Below are 21083 nucleotides of genomic sequence, written 5' to 3'. Positions count from 1 at the left end.
TGTATGCTTGCAAGATTAATGTGACTCTTATACGGCTTTGTTATCTCGATTGGCTAAATGGTCTTATCTTCAAGTCTTGATCTAATTATTTTAGCAAACAATTTATACAGCCTTAATGTAACCAGTTACTTATGAGGGTGACTACTTTTGGATTCTAAAAGTAAAATTATAAAAATTGTTAATGAAGTTTCTGATGGTTCATCATTTACATTTATTTGTTGTTTTTCGCTTCCCGCATGAGGTGAGTGTACATGCACATCATATAGTTTCAGCAGTCGCACGTGTTCGGCAGATAATGCATTTTGGCCAAATTTAGTTTTACCTGAAAAACATGGTCTTTTTTTTTGCAGTATTCTTTCTAGTGATCCTGGCTTGGTTGCAGATGGCTATTATTGTTTGGATAGATATGACCGATGTTCATTTTCAGAAGACAATCCTCATTTCGAGGTTGTAAATTTTGTATATTGATCTGTATGCATTTTTCCATTTATTTATTTTTCATCTGTTATGATATTTAAATACTTCTCTCCACTTACTCACTTGCACAGGATGAAGAGCTTTCAACGAATTCTGCATTTTGTGAACAGCTCAATGTAATGATTGAAGAAGTACCATAAAATATTGGGAATATAACGGCAAAATCTGACATGGATGCAGACTTGGCATGGGTATTGTATCAAGAATGGTACAATATTCCTTTTGTTGAAATATATGAGAAGGATATCAATACACATATATCATTCTACATGCCTATATACCATGAGAACTTTTTAGGTTTAGAAAATAATGAACCTTGTACAATAATAATTTTTTTGATCAGTAACCTGCTACAATAAGCTGTATCTAAATTATAGCCTATTATACAGTGGTCAATACCAACATTGATAACATATCTTGTTAATAGCTTAATATCGGTACCGTAAGCATGTACTAGTGTCTAGGCGTCCTAGGAGAGTAATCTTAGCTTCCTGGTTCTTCAGAATTTTGACTGCTTTGTTGGTACTTACATCTACCATCAGCCTACCATTCTTTGTGTGCTCTTAGTGGAATGTCTTTTTGTCAACCAAGAAGACATTGCTTATTATTGGTCTTTCACCCCTTTTTTGCATATCTTTATTGTTTTTTTATTAATTTTGATTAAAGGGCACATCAACAAATGGATTAATTTCGGATCTAGAATCTCTTCAGTTACAAGAGGTCTTTGACAACTCCCTTGACTAATAAAAACATGTTTTACACTCGAAAGTAATTTGCTGGGCCACACTGGAGTACATATCTTCGCCATCTAGGTGGATTGCTGTGACACAGCCAAGTTAGAATAGAATGGTCACAATTGATGAAAATGTTTATTGACGTCAGAGGAAGTTGGATAAATAAATGGCAAAGAATAAATCAAGAAAACGATCTATCATGAGAGATGGGATGTGGAGAATCTGATCGTGATGCTGTGGCTTTTTCATTTATTGTAGTAACAAAGAAGTCGAGGGTTATTGTTTTAAGTGTTGACGAATTTGGGCTGTTGCACAGATTTTTACCAATGTGAAGATATTGTGTATATGAATTGCAACTCGAGATTAGTTGATGCCTAAAAAGGGACTGTCCTACACGGCATGTGGGAGGACCTTAGTTAATAGGAATCAATTGTTCTATGTGGTATGAAAAATGCTGAAGCTTTGACAAAACAAGTTGAGAAGAAAGAGAATATTATAATTTTTTTCTGGAACTTAATCTTGATTACGAGCCACAATGGTCGTTGTCCTTGGTTGATATGTTCTACCACTGCTTAACGAGGTTTGTTATGGTTTATAAATTATAACTATGTTCGATGTGAGAAGGGCCGAATAAATGCTAAACAACAGCTTCATAATGTTATTGTTGGAGATTGGTCAAGACTTCTGTGAGATACTAGATCAGGAAGTAGAGGGGGTAGAAGTGGAGTTGGAGGATCATGAGGTACAAGTAAAGGAAAGGTCATATGACTTCTACAAAAAAAGATGAATTAAGGTGCTTCGGTTGTGTCAAGAGAAGACATACAGTAATATATGTTGAGACCTTTATCCTTATTTGAATGCTGAGACTGTTATCCTTATTCGATGCTCAAATTCACATCTGCTAATGCACATATCGCTACCAATGAAGAACATGTGACTAGGTGACAAACTCAAATTCTTCGCCTACCGTATTGACTGGGTTTTAGGCATGGTCTGTTTTTTCTACTCTGTAGGCTCAGCTTCTCCTGTACATATCTACTATGTAAGTTCATTTGTTAGTTTTTATGTTAGATTTAAATATCATGTTCAAATTGTAATCCCGATTCTCAGGATAGCATGGTCATTCAAGGAATAAACTTGTCCATAATAACTTGGTTCTTATGCTCGCAAAATACCTGTTGTACTTTGTTCCCCTAGATCTATTTCTTTTAGTGATGGTTTAATGTTTTCTGTTTTCCTTTTTTAGCTTATACTTTCATCTCTTCTTTTTTAGTAGAATGCACCTTTGTCCAAGCGTGTGAGATATTGTAATATCTGTAAAGCATACATAAGGGGATTCGACCACCATTGCCCTGCCTTTGGTAATTGTATAGGTACTGCATACTTTGTATAAGGCGTCCTTGTTGCAACTTGTAATGAAACTTGTAAAAATAGTGAAAATGAAACCTTGTACTTTTTATTCGATCTTCTGCATTACATGGTATACCTCGTAACTGATCATGAGGTTGATTTTATTGTGTGTAGGTCAAAATAATTATCTTCTCTTTATGGCTCTTCTAGTTGGATTTGTTATTACTGAGGTTTCCTATGTAGTGTACTCAGCTCAATGTAAGTGATGAGTTCGGTGGCATATTGTGGTCACCTTTTAATATTTGTTCTTCTATTCAATTTTTCAAGTTGATATATGCGTATGTTTGTATCAGATAAAAAAATTATAAAATAAACAAAAATGAATTTTCATTGATAAGAAAGTGTAGATAGTCTTTATTTTTTTGAACAATAAATGGTAGAAAGAAGGCATCTAATATATAACTGAATAATATTTTCCTTTATATGGTTTCTAGTTAGATTTGTTGTTACCTATGAAGCACGGATACGGGTACGGGGTGCGAGTATGACACGATATGCGTACGTGATTTAAAAAAAAAGAAGGATACGGGTAGGGTACGCTGAATATAATATATTTTTATATTTTATTATATATTTATAAAAATTAAAAAATTAAATATTTTGTTAAAGAATTCAAACAATTTAATTGGATAACAATCAAATAACAATAACATCACCAATATGGGTGCATGGGCCTCCGGAGAGTACTCGCTACGCACTCAGTGCAGATGATGAGTGCCTCCAGAGAGTCCGGGGGCACCCGGGTATGACCTCATCGTCCCGATGATGTTTGGGTGCGTACTCGGTATGCACCCAGGGTGTACCTGGGCGCACCCGCACCCAATACACACACGATACGGTTGTTTGGGCCTCCAGAGAGTACCCGTGCTTCATAGGTTGTTACTAAGGCTTTCTATGTAGTGTGTTTAGTTAGATGCAAGTGATGATTTTTGTTGCATGCTTTGATTATCTCTTCCTTTCAAATTTTCATGTTGATAAAGCATATGTTCTTATCAGACAAATAATTTTTTTGAAACAAACCAAATTGATTTTATCATTAAAAATAACCAAATTGATTTTTTATGGATGAGAAATATTCGATACAAGATATTTCAAGGTATATGAATAACCCTGAAATAAAATTTGCTCTCACGAATAAAAATGTTTCTAAATATTATGTTTCTAGTACTACGACACCCCACCCCCCCCTACAGTTATTCTTTTTTCTTTTTTTTTTTTGAATGGCAAAGAGATTTTATTAAGAGAAAATGGGCCGAGGAGGTCTAAATAGAAATACAAGATGATGGCGCAACAAACGCCTAGCCCCGATTAAGGAGGAAGAAAGTCAAACATTTCAATAGACTCTCTGGAAACCCCATCTCTAGGGAACCTATCCGCCTCACCATTAGCGGAACATATTACATTGTGAATAGATAAGGTAGCATCGCCCACCCAATTGTGGATTTCATCAAAGAGAGTAGCAAATCTCCAAGGTATTGGATGAGTTCCTCTAAGCCACCTGATAACATTCAATGAATCCCCCTCTATCTCGACCTTTTCTATTTATGTATTTTGTAGAAGTTTTATTCCATGGTGCACAGCTCACTTCTGCCTCATTTGTACCTGTGACCCCTATGGGGCTCGAGTAGGCCATATCACCATCCCTTGGTCGTCTCTTAAGACTCCCCCAATCCCAGATGGACCCAGATTTCCCATACTTGATCTGTCAAAATTTAGTTTGAGCAACCCTAGGGCAGGTGCCTTCCAATCTTGGATGGCTCTCTGTTCTTCACTTGCCTCATTGCATATTACTTTCCATCCATACCATAGGTCATACGCCGAAACAAAGGTGAAGCTTGGTAGCGTTTTTACCCATGAAATTGTGAGTGCTATGATTTTGTTGAATAGAGAGAGCAACCTTTGCGAATTTCCCTTAAACACCTGTGCATTTCGCTCCTTCCATAATACCGATATAGTTGCAAGAAAGGAGACATGCCACATGATTTTTCCTTTTTGCTTCCAATGATCCATGGCCCAATTTTCCAAGAGCTCCAATAGCTTGGCCGGGAATAGCCAAGCTATTCCAAATCTTGATAATAATCTACCGCACACCTCTCTTGCCACCTTACAATGCATCAACATATGATCTACCATTTCACCCACCTCTATGCATAGAGCGTAGTGATCTATAATCAAAATGTTCCGTTCCCTCAGGAAATTAACTGTCTGTATCGTTCCTAATGTCGCCGTCCATCCAAAGGCACAAACTCGCCGTGGTGCATGAATGCTCCAAACCTTAGCGACTTTAGAAGATACAGGGCATGTCACTAAGTGAAGATAGAAAGTTTTGACTGTGAAATTGCCTTCCAAGTTCGAGATCCAAATTCATTTGTCTGGGCCAGAACATTTGATATAGCATCTTTCCAATGTTGCCATTGGTCTGCCCACTGACTCAAATTCTCTATCAAAAAAGTCCCCTCTAAATTTGGGAGTCCACACCACCCTATTCTCCCTACGGTTGAAATAGTCCTTCACCAACACCTCTTTTGATTCTTCAACCGCAAACAAATCCGGGAAGACATCCTTCAATAGGCGTGTCTCACACCACGCATCACACCAAATTCTTATTTGATCCCCTGCATAAACTCAACCTTCTTCCTTCTGCAAACTTGGCCTTAAATTTCATCACATCACGCCACATAGTAGTTCCCATTTTCCTGAATTTATCCTCTGATTCCCATAGCCCTGGTGCTGTTTTCTTCCTATGACTTTGACCCATAGTTGTGATTTCTAGGGAAATGGTTATGGAAATTTGGGACAATTACTTTTACTGCTTGCTAGTAAAAAGATTGTCTCTTTGCTCACTCATTTTGTCATGTTGCTGGCAACTTGATATTGCCATGTTGTTTGTTTGTTTGTTCGCATGTAATAGTTTGATTTCTTTGACAAACTTATTTTGTCAGATGGAATGATAGAAAACTTAGATGTGGTCTGCCCTTGCAGAAAACTAGATTTGGGGACATGTAAAACATAATGTTATTGTTTGAGTACATTGTGTTAAAGTATAACAGATTAAATACTGCCCTTCTCCAACAGCTTAAGCTTTTGAAGAAGTCTGTAAGTTTCTAACATGGTATCAGAGCCAAAGGTCTTGAGTTCAAACCTCCCCGATGTCAAAAAAAATAAAATCCACATGCAATGGTCGGCCGAAGGTGGGACCACATGTGCCACGTGTTTGCCATGTGGGCCACACGAGAGGGGGAGTGTTAAAGTATAAAAGATAAAATACTGCCCTTCTCCAACAGCTTAAGCTTTTGGAGAAGTCGGTAAGTTTCTAACATTGTATCAGAGTCAAAGGTCTCGAGTTCAAACCTCCCCGATGTCATAAAAATCCACATGCAATGGTCGGCCCAAGGTGGGACCGCATGTGCCACGTGCTTGCCAAGTGGGCCACACATGAGGGGGAGTGTTAAAGTATAAAAGATTAAATACTGCCCTTCTCCAACAGCTTATCTTCACATTTGAATCATAAATGCCTTTTATCATAGAGTACTTTTGTCATAGACAACTTGATTCAGTTTCCAATGCTGTTGGTGCCTAGTACTCTACTCCAACCTCAACATTTTTGCATCTTCCTATTAATGCCTAATCAACTCAGGGCTTGAGGCAAGGAGATCCGCTATCCCCTTTCCTGTTCATGATAGTCATTGAAGCCCCGAGTAAAATGGTTGAGAAAGATCGTAGATGTGGTCTTATAGAAGGCTTTCATATTGGTAATCCGAGTTTGGAAGTTGCTTATCTTCAGTTAGCTGATGATACCCTTATTTTTAGACTGACAGATGAAGACAGAGTGTCTAAGATAAAAGTCGTCCTTCACTATTATGAAGTTGTTACAGGGCAAAGGTCTAATTTTCAAAAGTCCAAGATGCTTGGTATCAACCTTTCAAATGCTGTGAGAGATAGGTATGCGGATTTCCTTGGGCATTCTGTGGATCATTTTCCGACTAGCTATCTTGGTCTTCGTATGTGAGGGGAGTCCCAAGAAGAGGATGCAGAATTCGATAGTCGAAAGGGTGGAGAAACGGTAATTGTCTTGAAAGCGGGGCCTTATCTCTCTTGGAGACCGGATCACCCTCATTAAGGTGGTGCTAGCGAATTTACCTATCTATTTTTTTCTCTATTCAGATGCCTGATTGGAGTGAGAAATCACTTTGAGCAGATCTAGAAGAATTTTCAATGTGGTGATTCAGAGGAGAAGAGGAAGTTTCACCATGTTGCTTGGGAGGTGGTTTGTAAACCTCTGAAAGTTGGCCGATTAGGCAATCGAAATCTTTGGGGAATGAATAAAGATCTTCTTGGGAAATGGCTGTGGAGGCTTAGGGAGCATAGGCTAACCTTTTTGACTCAGATCATAGAGAGCGAGTATGTGGTGTGTCAACGGAATTGGGCCTTTTATGATAATTGAAGGAGCAAACGATTGACATTGTTGAGGGTTATTCTTAGACAATAACATAATTCTCAGAAGGGATTAGATACATATTATATAAAGGGGATAGGATTAAGTTCTTGCAGGATAGATGGTGTAAAGAAAGATATCTAAGGGAGATATTTCATGAACTTGATGCTGTGACCACTGATAAAGATGCTAATGTGCAAGATTCTTTCAAGTGGGTTGACGAATGGAGTTCTTGTATCAACTTTTGGCGAAATTTTTTTGACAGAGATTGAGAGAATCGACGGATTCTGTAGTCTCTAGAAGTAGTGGCCCTCTATTAATAACAATGATATGACCGTGAGGTTCTTAGATTCCCATTTTTCATAGTTGGGGTCTTCCTCATTTGATTCTTTAATTCGTACATTAAAATATCCTTGCATGAATATGCCACCAAAGAACATTTTATTGACTGGGGCCGTTCAAGATAGTTCGTTCCATCTAGCTTGATGATCACGATATGAACTTGTTAGAATAAGCTTATGTAGCCTAATATTATAGTCTTTTCATAATAAATATATATGTGTGTGTTAGGGCAAGGAGGCTAACACACAATATTTCATTCTCAAATCTCTCTGTTAACATGGTATCAGAGCCCTAGGGTTTCTCGATGCCCTAGGGACCTCCATTGAAGACCTCTTGTCTTCCTCCATTGAAGCTCATGCCCATGCCCATGTCCATGCCCTAACTTCTTCTTCTTCTTTTTTTTTTTTCTCTTTCTTCCTCCATCTTCACTGGTTGCCCCCCTGCGCGCCCTCCCTGGGAAACCCAACTTTTCCTATTTGACCCCCCTGGAAAACCCAACTCTTTACTGGTTGCCCCCCTGCGCGCCCCCCTGGAAACCCAACTTTCCCCGTTTGCCCCCTCTGGAAAACCCAACACTTCACTGGTTGTCCCCCTTGGAAACCCAACTTTCCCTGTTTGCCCCTGCGCGCCCCCCCTGGAAAACCCTACTGTTCCCTGTTTGCCCCCCTGCGCGTTCTCCCTTCTTCTTTTGTAACATCTTTCCCCATCTTTTTTGACCTATAAGGATAGTGTTCTTCTCTTCTAGCCGTCGGGTGTTTATGCCCTAAATCTTCCCGTTACATTTCTCACCTTTTTGGTTGCGACTCTGCTTTGTTACATTTTTCTTTGCTTCCTATTTGATGACTTAAGCTTTGTCTCTATGTTTCATTGTAGTTCCACAAGTATGAGGCTTCGTGCTTGTTTTTTTCGGGGTCCTTCCGGCGGATGTTTGTGGATTTTTCTTCTGATTGTTTATTTTTCGTGGTGATAAGCTTGCCTATATTTGGCTGCTCTTTTCTGTGGGTGTCTGTGATTGTTGTGGTGTGTCTTGTCAGGTCTACTTCACCCACATCCCATTTGAGTTTTGGTGTTTATTATGGCCTTGCCATCAGCTTCTTCCTCCGGTTCATTTCCGGTGTCGGTGACCTCTATGACATCCATTAAATTGGATGGTGCTAATTACCCTGCCTGGAGTCGCTCTGTTCATCTTTATTTGCGAGGTCAGGGCAAGTTACGTTTCATCACGATAGATCCTCCGGATCCGAAAGATGCTGGGTATGATAAGTGGAGTCAGGAGGATGCCCAGCTTCAGTCTCTTCTCTGTCAGAGTATGGAACCAAAGATTGCGAGCCACATGCTATTTCTGGATACATCACGGGCAGTCTGGTTGCGTACTGAGACACTCTATTCCGGCAGCAACAATCTCACGCTGATTACTGATGTTTACATTGACTTCTTTCGTATCTCGCGTGGAGATAAGACTGTCGCTGAGTACTATTCGGATTTTGTTGGTCTTTGTGAGCAGATTGATATTTATCATCCCCCATCCACCGACCTTAAGGTCTTGGCTCAACAGAAGAATGAGCTCCGTATTATTCGGTTTTTGGATGGCTTAGGACCTGAGTTTGTCCCTCTTCGGCAGCAGATCCTTGGGTTAGGCACGCTCCCATCTTTGGATGAGATCTTTTCTCTCGTTCAACGCGCTCTACGTCTCGATCCGGCTATCTCTGTTGCTGGTGACCAGTCTGCCTTTGCTGCCCAATCTGGTTCCTTTCGGGGCACTCGTGCTAGGGGTCGTGGTCGCAGTCGTCGCGGACAAGGCCGTGGCTTTGGCCGAGATTCAGGGGGAGGCCGTACTTATGGGGGTCGTGGCTCACGTTATTGCAGTCATTGTGACATGGAGGGTCACACCATTGATTTCTGTTACGATCTCCATCCCGAGCTGCGTCCCGCTCGAGCCGCCCACTTCGCTTCTGAGACACCTGCTGCACCTACTCCTGCTCCCTCAGACACCATGCTCGTCTCTCGGACTGAATATGAGTCACTTTTGCGCCTACAAGAGAAAGGGAAATAACCGGCTGCTCAACTTGCCACAGAAGGTAGCAACCCATCTTGCTCCCTTAGCCACTCCGCTTCCTAGCTTATTGATTCTAGTGCCTCTCATCGTATGACCGGTAACAGTACACTTCTTAGTTCCTTTACTTCTTGTGCTCCTACTAAGATGGTCACCTTGGCCAATGGGACTCGATGTCCTATTTCAGGCACTGGGACTGTTATAGCCACATCGCACTTATCCTTATCATCTGTACTCTGTGTTCCTACTTTTCCCTGCAATCTTCTTTCTGCTAGTCAGCTTACTAATTGCCTTAATTGTTTAGTAACATTCTTTCCGTCTTATTGTGTTTTTCAGGACCTTGCAACTGGGAAGGCGATTGGCTCAGAGCATGAGACAGATGGCCTATACTACCTGGATGATGCTATCACTCCCACGGCGTTTAGTACCTCAGCAGATTCCTTTATGTGGCACTGCCGGCTCGGTCATCCTTCTCCTGCTCGTCTGCAACATTCTTCAGTTGTTTCTGGTGTTATTAGTCTTTTTCATTGTGAGTCCTTTCAGTATGGAAAACACCATCGTGTTTCCTACCCGTCTCGTTCTGTTAGTCGTGTCAGTAGTCCTTTTGAGTTAGTGAATTCTGATGTTTGGGGTCCATGTCGTACTCCAATGTTTGGTGGGAAGTACTTTGTTATTTTTGTTGATGATTTTCCAGGATGACCTTGCTTTATATAATAAAGGATCGTTCTTAGGTGTTTTCTACATTTTGTTTATTTTATGCTGAAATTACAAATCAATACTCATGTTCCCTTAAATGTTTACTTACTGATAATGCCCGTGAGTATTTTTCTGATCGGCACGGTTTTAAGGAGTTCCTTTCTAGTCGTGAAATTATTCATCAGTCGTCTTGTGCCCACACTTCACAACAGAATGGTCTTGCCGAGCGGAAAATACGGTATCTTGTAGATATAGCTCGCACCATTCTGTATCAGATGCATGTTCCCAAATCTTTTTGGGCTGACGCTATGCTTACAGCTTGCTTTCTGGCTAATCGTCTACCATCTTCAGTTCTTAGCAATCGGTCCCCTTTTTCGGTGTTATACCCTTCTGGGGATCCGTTTCCGTTACCTCCCAAGGTGTTTGGGTGTGTTTGCTTTGTTCAGGATCTCACCCTAGGACTTGATAAATTGGCCCCAAGGGCAATCAAGTGTGTTTTCCTGAGTTATTCACGAACCCAGAAGGGTTATCGATGCTACAATCCTCAACTTCGCCTTAAATTTATTAGTGCTGATGTCTCATTTTGTGAGGATACTCCCTACTTTCCTGCTTCTTCTTCTTTACCGGTATCTCCTCCTCCGTTGCCATTGCCGGTTCCGGTTCCCAGTTTGCCACCGGATCCGGTTCAACGTCCCTTCCAGGTATATACTCGCAAGCGTTTTACTACTTCAGTTGAGCCTTCATGCCCTGCCATCTCTTCTCAGCAAGCGGGTCCTTTACCCTCATCCTCTGATGATGCTACTCAGGTTGATGAATCTCTTGATACCCCCATTGCGAGACGTACTCGTTCTCGTACCACTCATCCCCCTATTTCTGATGCGGTAAGTTATGCTCGGTTATCTCCTTCGTATACCGCATTTATATCATCTTTGTCATCGATGTCTATTCCCTGCTCTGCTCAAGAGGCTATGCTTGATTCGGAATGGCGAGCAGCTATGGAGGCTGAGATGGATGCTTTGGCCAAAAACCAGACATGGCAGTTGGCTTCCCTTCCTCCTGGTGCTCAGGTAGTTGGCTGTAAGTGGGTGTTCACCGTCAAATACCTACCTGATGGCTCTGTTGAGAGGTTAAAAGCCCGTCTTGTTGCCAAGGGCTTTACTCAGACTTATGAGATTGATTATGTTGAGACATTCTCTCCAGTGGCAAAGATTCCATCCATCCGTATATTGATTTCTTTGGCCGTGAATCGGTCTTGGCCACTATATCAGTTGGATATCAAGAATGCGTTCCTCCATGGTGATTTGCAGGAGGAGGTGTATATGGAGCAACCACCAGGGTTTGTTGCTCAGGGGGAGTTGCAGCATACCGTCTGTAAGCTTATAAAGGCGATTTATGGTCTTAAACAGTCTCCCCGTCCTTGGTTTGGGAGATTCAGTGAGGCCATCCTATGATTTGGTATGAAACAATGTGCTGTAGACCATTCTGTGTTCAGCTCTCGAAGCAAGGATGGTTTGATTCTCCTGGTTGTATATGTTGATGATATTGTTATTACAGGGAATGACAAAGCAGGAATACAATGCCTTAAAGATTTCCTTCAGAATGAATTCAGCACAAAAGACCTTGGTGTTCTGAGATACTTCTTAGGCAGTGAAGTGGCACATTCACAAAGGGGGCTATCTTTGTCCCAAAGGAAGTGTGCTCTTGATATTTTGGAAGAAACAGGTCTTCTGGGGGCAAAACCTGCACAGACTCCTATGAATCCGAATGGCAAGCTTTCACCTGATCAGGGGGAGCCACTAGAAGATCCTGGTCGATACAGACGGTTAGTAGGACTGTTGATCTATCTCACAGACGGTTAGTAGGACTGTTGATCTGTTGGTGTGGTTAGCCAGTATATGAGTGCGCCTCGGACATCACATTGGTCAGCTGTGATTCAGATAGTGAAGTATCTGAAGAAAGCTCCCGGGAAAGGTCTTCTCTTTAGGAAGCATAACCATTTGAGGATTGAGGGAAGCATAACCATTTGAGGATTGAGGGATACTTTGATGCAGATTGGGTCGGATCTCCTGCTGATCGGCAATCTACTAATGGCTATTGTACCTTCATAGTGGAAATCTAGTATCTTGGAAGAGTAAGAAGCAGGACGTTGTGTCACGATCCAGTGCAGAAGCAGAATACAGGGCCATGGCTTACACAAGCTGTGAATTAATTTGGCCACGGTTGTTTATGTCAGAGATTGGATTCTCATACTCCTCACCTGCATCCCTCTACTGTGACAACAAGTCAACCATTCACACAGCTATGAATCCGGTATTTCACGAACGAACTAAGCATATAGAAGTGGATTGTCACTTTATTCGTCACAGGATTCAGACAGGCCAAATTCAAACCGAGTTCACTCGAACGAATGATCAGATTGCAGACATGTTTACCAAGCCGTTGAATGGAGTTCGATTGAGTGATTTATGTAACAAGCTGGGCATGTATGACATTCATACTCCAGCTTGAGGGGGAGTGTTAGAATAAGCTTATGTAGCCTAAGGGCATTATAGTCTTTTCATAATAAATTTATATGTGTGTGTTAGGGCAAGGAGGCTAACACACAATATTTCATTCTCAATTCTCTCTGTTAACGGTGGTCCATGTGATGACTGGCCTGATCTTATTATTGATTTGAATTTGTCACAAAACTGTCAAAAGACTGACATGGGTTTAATCTTCACTTGAATTCCCATTTTAATGTTCACTTGAATTCCTATTTTTCATAATTGGGATTCCTTTTTGGTTCTTTGATTCATCCTTTAAAATAAATGGTGTTGGTCCGTGAGTCAAAACTGGTATTCAAATAAAGGCCTATTCCAGAAGTCTTAACCAAGAGAAGAGGTCCGTCCCTATTCTTTGGAGAGTTGCTCCACTCTAGACCCAGATCTATTGAAGAGCTCCATCAGCTCCTGCAGATGATACCTTTCAAAGGTCGCTTCTGCAGATGATACCTTTCAAAGGCCCACTCCGAGAGATTTAATGTCCCGTGTTTCCAAAAAGACGAGCTCCAAGCCTTCGTAAGGTGTTTTCTGGATGGACTGCGTAAGAATTTCGTACCTACAAAAGGTCAAAGGACATCTATCAAGTTCGTCTGGGAGAACGAGTGCAGTGGACAATTCACAATAGTTCGTTCGATCTGGCTTGATGACCGTGATATGAACTCTAGTGTGGTCCATGTGACGACTTACCCGAGCTTAACATTGACTTGAATTGGTCACAAAACGGCTAGATGACATGTTTGTGGACATGATCCAAACATAAATCATAAAATAATATCATTGTATTAAACAGATTTCATAAAAAACGGGAATAAAGAGGGCACTTACGTGGTCAAAATAGCCTCAAAGATTTGTCTACATCACATCCAAATCACATCCAAACGATACAAGATTAGTTCCATCTCTTTTCCTATTAGAAAAATGATGCCATGCACTCTAATCAGAGAGAGGACAAATTGGAACACCAGATCTGGACCCTTGAATATCAGATTCCTTAAATCTCTAAATCTTCATAAAGTCCTCCCAAAATCAATAAAAACTAAAAAATGATTAAAATTCATCTGAAATACCTGAAAGATATGAGCTATTCAAACTAATCATTTGCATATGATCAATTAGAGATTATGCGTACAACTGATGAAGAGTTCAGACTGAGATAGGTTTTTCTAAGATCTCTTGATGTTGTTTGGTTGTAGGATCAAGAGATCTTGACTCATTTGGATCTAGGTTCGCTCTGATACCATTTAGATAGTGAAAAAGTAAGAATGCAAGCAGGAAGAAGAAAGTGAAGAACAAAAAGGAGAGGAATTTCGTAGGAATGGAAGTCAGCCTAGTTGAGCAGGCTCCTTTCTTTCGTTAACTTAAGAAGTTATATAAACTTCCAAAATACCATCGTCCATACGTTTAATCTCTAATAAACTATTTCTCTTTGAAAGTTGATTTCAATAAAACTCTAATAAACTATTAGCATCACTAAAATGAGTACCTATATTTCAATAAGAAAAATTCTTAGATAGCCATATTATTTTCTACGGTGTTAAATAGATAGATTTAGTAAATCTATTATCTATTAGTCTCTTATGACAAAAGGCTTTTGCAGGCAATTGGTGAAGACATCATTTGAAGGACCATTTCTTTGAGTCTCTCCAGATTAGGCTTCATTGTGGCTAGCTGAATCCCACAAGCCATTTAGGCTCTCATTGCCCAGAGCTGGCAGTGTGTTTAGGAATGCTATGGGGGGAATTGTCTGATTGCGATCGATTGTCATTTAGACTCGAACACGGTTTCGGCACAAACCGAAACGAAATTCACATGAAGTCGTTTCTTTACAAGATTTCGAGAAAATTTTACCGAAATTCCTAAATTTCAGTTGAAGTTTCTTTTTTGGACGTTTTTTTACAAAATATCTACCGAAATTTAAAAAATGTACACCAAAATGTTATAATTTCTACCCAAATTTATGAAATTTCACCGAAATAACCGAAATTTCAACCTAAATCGTTGAAATTGACACCTAAATTTTAGACATTTCGGTCGAAATTTAAAAAAATAAATGAAATTATAATCATATTTTTACATGATTTCGGTCGAAATTTCGGCCCGAAACCAAAACATTTCGGTTTCAGTGGTGGCCGAAACTGACACCGAAACCGAAATTTAAAACCTTGGACTCGAACTAAGCTACATTTTCAAGGAGTTGTTGGTTCCTTAATTGGTGGAGGAAGATTCTACCATGAGGATTGCTTGACCATGTAGTTTGAGTCCATCAATAGGTTTTTCTAAGATCGCTTGATGTTGTTTGATTGTTGGATCAATAGATCTAGACTCATTTGGATCTAGATTCGCTCTGATACTATGTAGATACGGAAAGTAAGCAAGCAAAAAGGAAGAAAGAGAAGAAAAACAAGGAGGAATTTCGTGGGGATGTAATCAGCGGAGTTGAGCAGGCTCCTTTCTTTTATTAACTTAAGAAGTTATATAAGCTTCCAAAATACCATTGTCTATGTGTATAATCTCTAATAAACTAAAAACACCACTAAAACGAGTAGCCATATTTCAACAAAAAAAAATCTGTGATAGCCATATTATTTTCTATGTTGGTAAGTAGAGAGATTTAGCAATCTACTATCCATTAGGCTTTTATCAGAATAGGATTTTGCTTTTGCAGCCTATAGGTGAAGACATCCTTAGGGGGACCATTTCTTTGAGTCACTCCAGATTAGGCTTCTTTGTGGCTAGCTGAATACCACTAGCCATTTAGGTTATCATCGCTCAGAACTGGTAGTGTTTTTAGGAATGCTTTGGGGGAAATTGTCTGATTGTGATCGATTGTTATCAAGACTCGAATGAAGCTACATTTCAAGGAGTTGTTGGGTCCTTAATTGGTGGAGGAAGATTCTACCAACAGGATTGCTTGAGCATCTAGTTTGAGCCCATCCTATGGCGGTCAAATGTTATTTTGGAAGTATTTGAGCTGAGTAGAGTTATCATCTACTCTCAATTTTCATTGAGGATCATTATTGGAGTGGTAGGCACCTTAGCTGTGGTCTTTGTGGATTGAAGTTTAGAGCTTCTTTTTTTGTAGTTATTCCTTGTGCCTCCTTGCTATTTCTTTATGGCTATGTTCACTTGCGTTCTCAGGAAATGAAAAGAAAGGAAAAGGCCCCAAATTTTCTCGGGAAACATGAAATTCCACCGTTCTCTTTGTTTCCCTAGAAAGTATTGTTAATGACTTGGAAAAGAAAAAATATACTTCGAAATTGTCTTTTCTCGCAGATGCTTTCCACTCCTTTCCTCCCAAATCGATAGGAAAATCGTTTTCTAGCGTCGCGAGAAAACAGGTTTCCGTCACAGTTTCTTTTCCCTCGGTTTGTGGGCAAGTGAACAGCGAGAAGACAAGTTTCCCATCACAGTTTCTTTTCCTTTCTTTTCCATTATTCCACGGCAGATTCCTTTCCTTTCCTTTCTTTTCTTTTCCAGTAGCAAGAAAACAAGTGAACGGTGGAATTTCATTATGTGATTTTGCAGGCTCATCTCATTCCACATATTTTGAAGTTTGTGGCATATTTGTTTTGTTCTTTTTAAGAGAATTTTTCACTGCTATCCGATTTTGCAGGCTCATCTCGTTCCACATATTTTGAAGTTTGGGGCATATTTGTTGTGTTCTTTTTAAGAGAATTTTTCACGGAGTCTAACCACTATGGAGAATAACAAACATCATGGAGGAGAGTATTGGTAGATGAGATGATGAATAGGTTTCTCTCTATTATGTTCAGATAAAAGCAATGCTTGAGGTTCCTCTTTAACTAAGAGGAGATTTTGAGAGAGGAGCTTCCTATTGTTCTCAGTTTTCCTTTACATAAGTGCATACTTTTTTCTTGCTTGGGCGTCAAGCTTTTGCCCGTCAATTGTTGCCTTCGTTCTTTCTTGTTAAACTTTAGTATCATTCAAAGATGGGGAGACTTAAGATTGCCCCAAATCGGTTTGATCTACATTTTTCTCCATTGAAAGAGGTCTATCATTGTTTCCATTTTCTTTTTGAGTGGCATTGTTTGAATTTCAAGATCTGTTTGGAATACTCAGTAAGCAACAAGCTCCTTTTTTTCTAAACTCGAAAAGAGCAGAAGAAAATTGGAAAAAATGAACTGCACATGAAGTCCGTCTGGCCTAATTCATGCCTTAGTTACTGTAGACACCCCATTTTGACCTGACCCAATTTTCGAAATCGAATAAATCCCGAAATCGATCCCTGAAATCAAATTCAAAATTCCCAAACTCAATTTTCAAGTCCCTGAAACCGATTCCCGAAATCTCTAAAAAAAAAACCCCTTTCAATCAAAAGGGATAAAAATACATAAAAATCAAATAACAAAAATCCAAAAAACATCAAAAAAGCACTCAAAAGCGTTTTTCGAAAAGCTGTTTCGAACTACGTTGGCTTGATCCCTTTTCACAGGGTACGTAGGCAGCTTGGGATCGTCATCCCAAGTTCAGTTAAACTTTTCAATAAAACCATTTAAATCCTTCAAAAAATCATTCAAGTATCCAAAAATATCTTTCAAGCTTTTCTCAAAAATACAAAAACCAAAATGGGCAAGGATGGTGATTGCCAGGTCACTCGGAGCCTTCTTTTCATTTCATTTCCGATTTTGATTGTGGTTTGCCGGTCTTATCGGTTTTCCGACATTTTATCGGGTTTTGGGACGGGCGACGACGTAGCGTGGCCCCTTCACAGGGATTGTCCTCGCTGAGCCCAACGATAGGCTATGACGATCGTGAGACTTATCCGATCTTCAGCGGATCAGGATCGCTGAGCTCGATTCCTTTAGAATCGCTCCCTGAGTCTATCGTATGTCCCATTTTCTTTTCCCTGGCATTTTGGGTTTGCGCATACCGTCTATTTTCTGATTCGTTTCTTCCCTCGCATCTTTTAGCTTATCGTGTGTTTGTCTTTGGTTTCTTGTGTGTTTACTTTCAGCTTGCTTATTCCTTGTGCGTTTAGTTTCACATGCTTAGCCGTAGATATTTACCGCTTTCCTGCTTATCATATCTGCTAGTACTTGCTTAGCTATAGCTGTGCATGCGGATGTTATTGCTTTCCTAGATGTGATGGGTTAGGAGTAGATGCGGTGAGTTAGGGTTTGGATGTTTATTTCCTTTTGCCCATCCCCGGGTCATGCATGCTTAGATAGACGTTTTCTCGGGGATACTCGTTCCCATTTCACATGATTTTAGCCCAAAATTCTTCAAAATTAATTAAAAATGGCATAAGAGACCAGGTGCTTGCACTTGGGCGAATTGGGGGCGCTTAACACCTTCCCCATTCGTCATCAGGCACGGACTTTTGTATCTCTGGTTATCCGTTGCAACAGAGTATTTCATGGGATCCAGGGCCTACTTCCTTGGATGGCGACTCTTATTTGTTGTAGGTACATCTTGGTTCCGGGCTAGTCCTTGAATCGAGAGGTATCTCATTTATATCGCCACCCATGCTTTGAGTGGCACCATTTCGAGAGTTCCTTGGTAGAGCTCTCATTCACATTGTGGAGATCTTAGAGGATCGGCGTGGGATCTCGTGTCCCTCGCCAACCGTCCTCGGGATCGGGGTCCACAGGCTGGCGACTCTGCTGGGGAGTTCTTGGAACATTGCCTAACTCTGTAAAAATGCCATTTTTACTAATTTTGAAGAAATTTAGACTAAAATCATTTTAAATGGGAACCTTTTCCGTTAGAATGCCAGGGGCACCAAATAGATACAAAGTAAAACAAGGGCTCACACACTCACTTTCATCCATTGCATATATTATCTGTTTTGTGGTTACTTTTCTGCTGTGGATATGCTATCAGGCTACTCTCGGAGAGATACTATAAGTAGGAGCCGTGAGGGCTATACCCGCCTTCTAGTGCCACCGCACCAGTAGTATCTCAACACCTGGACACCTTGTGTGTAAAACGGACATAGTTCGTATGCTGGGCGATAAGTCACTGCATACAAGTAACTATGCACCCGGCCAGGTGGACCTCGCGACATTATTCTCTCTATATATTGCATGGTCCTTTTGTTTGCATTTATGGATGAACATATGTGTTGCTTACACATGTGGAGCCTAGAGTTAGCGACCTTATCCTATTTTTTAGACTAGGGTAGCTCACTTTATGTGGCTACAGGCGCCGTCCTAGTACACTCAAATGTCTGTCTTGAGTCAAGACTTCCTTGACTCCTCTAGATTAGACTAGGGTTGGTGCCCCTGGTTAGGATGTATATATATATATATATATATATATATATATATATTTATTACTAGAGTAGGGCTTGCTTCATAGTTAGGTTTTCTTTCCTAATCTAATCCTTTTTCCCATCCATCCATCTTTTGGATAATGATCAGATCATTCGTTTCACATCACTATCTTTATAGCCATGATCTATCTTGCCTGACCTTGATCCTTTGATCGATCCTAATCAGATCGCTCTGCATGTCGATTATGAGTCTACTTTGCCATTATCACTACCAGAGTGTGTGTTCTTGCTGAGAGCCCTGTTTCATCTTGACCTTGTCGGCGTATTCTTTATGCTTGGTGGCCGAGATCCTCCTTTTACAGTCGTTATGCTGCCGGATTTTCTCCAAAAACCTTAAGCGTAACCATTATCCTTTAGGGTTATTGATAAACCATGTGCTTACCGTACCACATCTCCTTGTACAGCCGTTTCGCTGCCAGATTTTATCTAAGGGAAGGATGTGTTTGTGCTACCTTTTGTTTCAACTTGCGCATTACATTGTCATGTAAATTACTTCTCATTGAGCCTAGTGTTTATTGTGTCGATGACAGGAGTCTCACCCAATTGCTCATCATACCTCCTAAAAAGAGCCTTCATCTCTGGACTCGCTCACTCTCGTCAGTCCAACCCCACCCAGATGGCTGAGTCTCTTGAAAGTTTTGTTATGGCCGAAATGAGGGACATGACGATGAAATCCAGGACTTGATAGACGGGGATCCCCTCATTCTTCTCAAACTCAAAAGCTTCCGAGATCCCTACACCAAATCATATTGCACCCTTTTCATCCACTGTGGGAACCATTCAGCCCTTCACCGGTCCCATCACCTTTACCTGTACCACCCCAGGGCCGGAAAATGAATAGGAAGGAAAATGAAAGATGTTAGAGCTTGAGCTCCTTGAAAACATCATGCCAGAGAAAGCCTTGCCATTATCAGGTGTTGAAAATCAGTTGCAGCCAGGTCTACAGAAACCAAAGAGGCCGCCCCTTCCGAGATTCCTATTCCAGAGTCAAACTCCATAGTCATCACCATCGTGGAGGAAGGCACGATATCATGAACTTTCAGCGCTAGTCCATTGCTCCCAAAAAGTGTAATTTCTTGAAAATTCGTCCTTGTCGTGTGTGTAACCACTCTCTTGTCCAAGTTGGTAGGTCAAATAATCATGTTAGTGTCAAGTCCAAGTATTTTGTATTTGCTCGCCTTTCTTATGGTGAGTCAGCATTCAACCCATTATTATGTCTGATGTAAAGCCCAATGTTGCGTGTCGAGTATCATCAATGTACATAAACTTCTCAATGAAAGGAACATGTGTTTTCAATGTCGATTTTCCTCAGTGTTTCCTCTTGGATCTAATGTTGAACAAACTAAGACACCCTCCTCGGACGAGGATGGCGACGAAATTCCCCTCGAGATCTGAAAGATGGTCAAATGAGAGGAAGAGCGTCGAGCAAAGCCACTTGAAGACAAAATCGAAACTGTCGATGGTGGTATCAAAATCTGAAACTCGGGAAATACGGATTGGCAAAACTTTATCTCCCGAAGAGCGCGAAGAATCGATAAGCCTACTAAGAGGGTTCAAAGTAGTTCTGCTTGGCCATATGAGGATAAACCGGGAGCATGCTCTAGTGCTATTCAATGAAAGAGTCCCTCAGCTTTAGACACCAGGTCGAAAAGGCGAAAACTTCAGAAAGGGAAGAACATTAGACATCAAGCGAAGATAATGAAAAGATTGAGAGAAAACTCTCGGACAACAAAGTCACAATCATAGAACATGAGCCTCAAAAGAACACTTGGGCTATACATTGCGATGGAATTTCAAGTTAAAGCATTCAAAGTGTAGGGGCATTCCCCACATCCAAAAAAAATCAGAAGAAAACGAACATCCAAAAGAAAAAAAGATAGAATCCAGAACAAAAAAGGAGAAGGGAACATACCCCTACATCAACTCCTTGGAAATATCTGAATCCCAAGAAGTGAAGTCAGTCCCAAATCATCTTTAGCATTCAAAGAAGACCCCGAGTCTTAGAATACTGAGCATCAATTCAAGATCCCAGAGACAAGTGAGAACTCTTTCAGACAAGCTTGTGCAGTACAGATGAAGTCTTGACAGGAAATGCCGC

The 21083-nt window shown here is 40.6% G+C and overlaps 1 protein-coding gene and 1 long non-coding RNA gene across 2 annotated transcripts; both read left to right on the top strand.

Moving 5' to 3' along the window:
- Window positions 1-347: 347 nt before the first annotated feature.
- Window positions 348-2822, top strand: LOC143880190 (uncharacterized). The gene is made up of 4 exons (XR_013251542.1): window positions 348-447; window positions 549-593; window positions 2488-2584; window positions 2736-2822. It is a non-coding gene; the product is annotated as an uncharacterized LOC143880190 (long non-coding RNA).
- Window positions 2823-8473: 5651 nt separating this feature from the next.
- LOC143878886 (uncharacterized) lies at window positions 8474-9451 on the top strand. Its single transcript, XM_077381100.1, has one exon. It carries the CDS (start codon window positions 8474-8476, stop codon window positions 9449-9451), a length of 978 nt encoding a protein of 325 aa, XP_077237215.1.
- The last annotated feature ends 11632 nt before the right edge of the window (window positions 9452-21083 follow it).

Source organism: Tasmannia lanceolata, unplaced genomic scaffold (genome assembly GCF_043159265.1).
Source record: "Tasmannia lanceolata isolate RefF3 unplaced genomic scaffold, GAP_Taslan_0.1 ptg000006l, whole genome shotgun sequence".
NCBI classification, from domain to species: domain Eukaryota; kingdom Viridiplantae; phylum Streptophyta; class Magnoliopsida; order Canellales; family Winteraceae; genus Tasmannia; species Tasmannia lanceolata.
The sequence above is the reverse complement of the archived record's forward strand: the minus strand, read 5'-3'. Positions and strand labels throughout refer to the sequence as shown.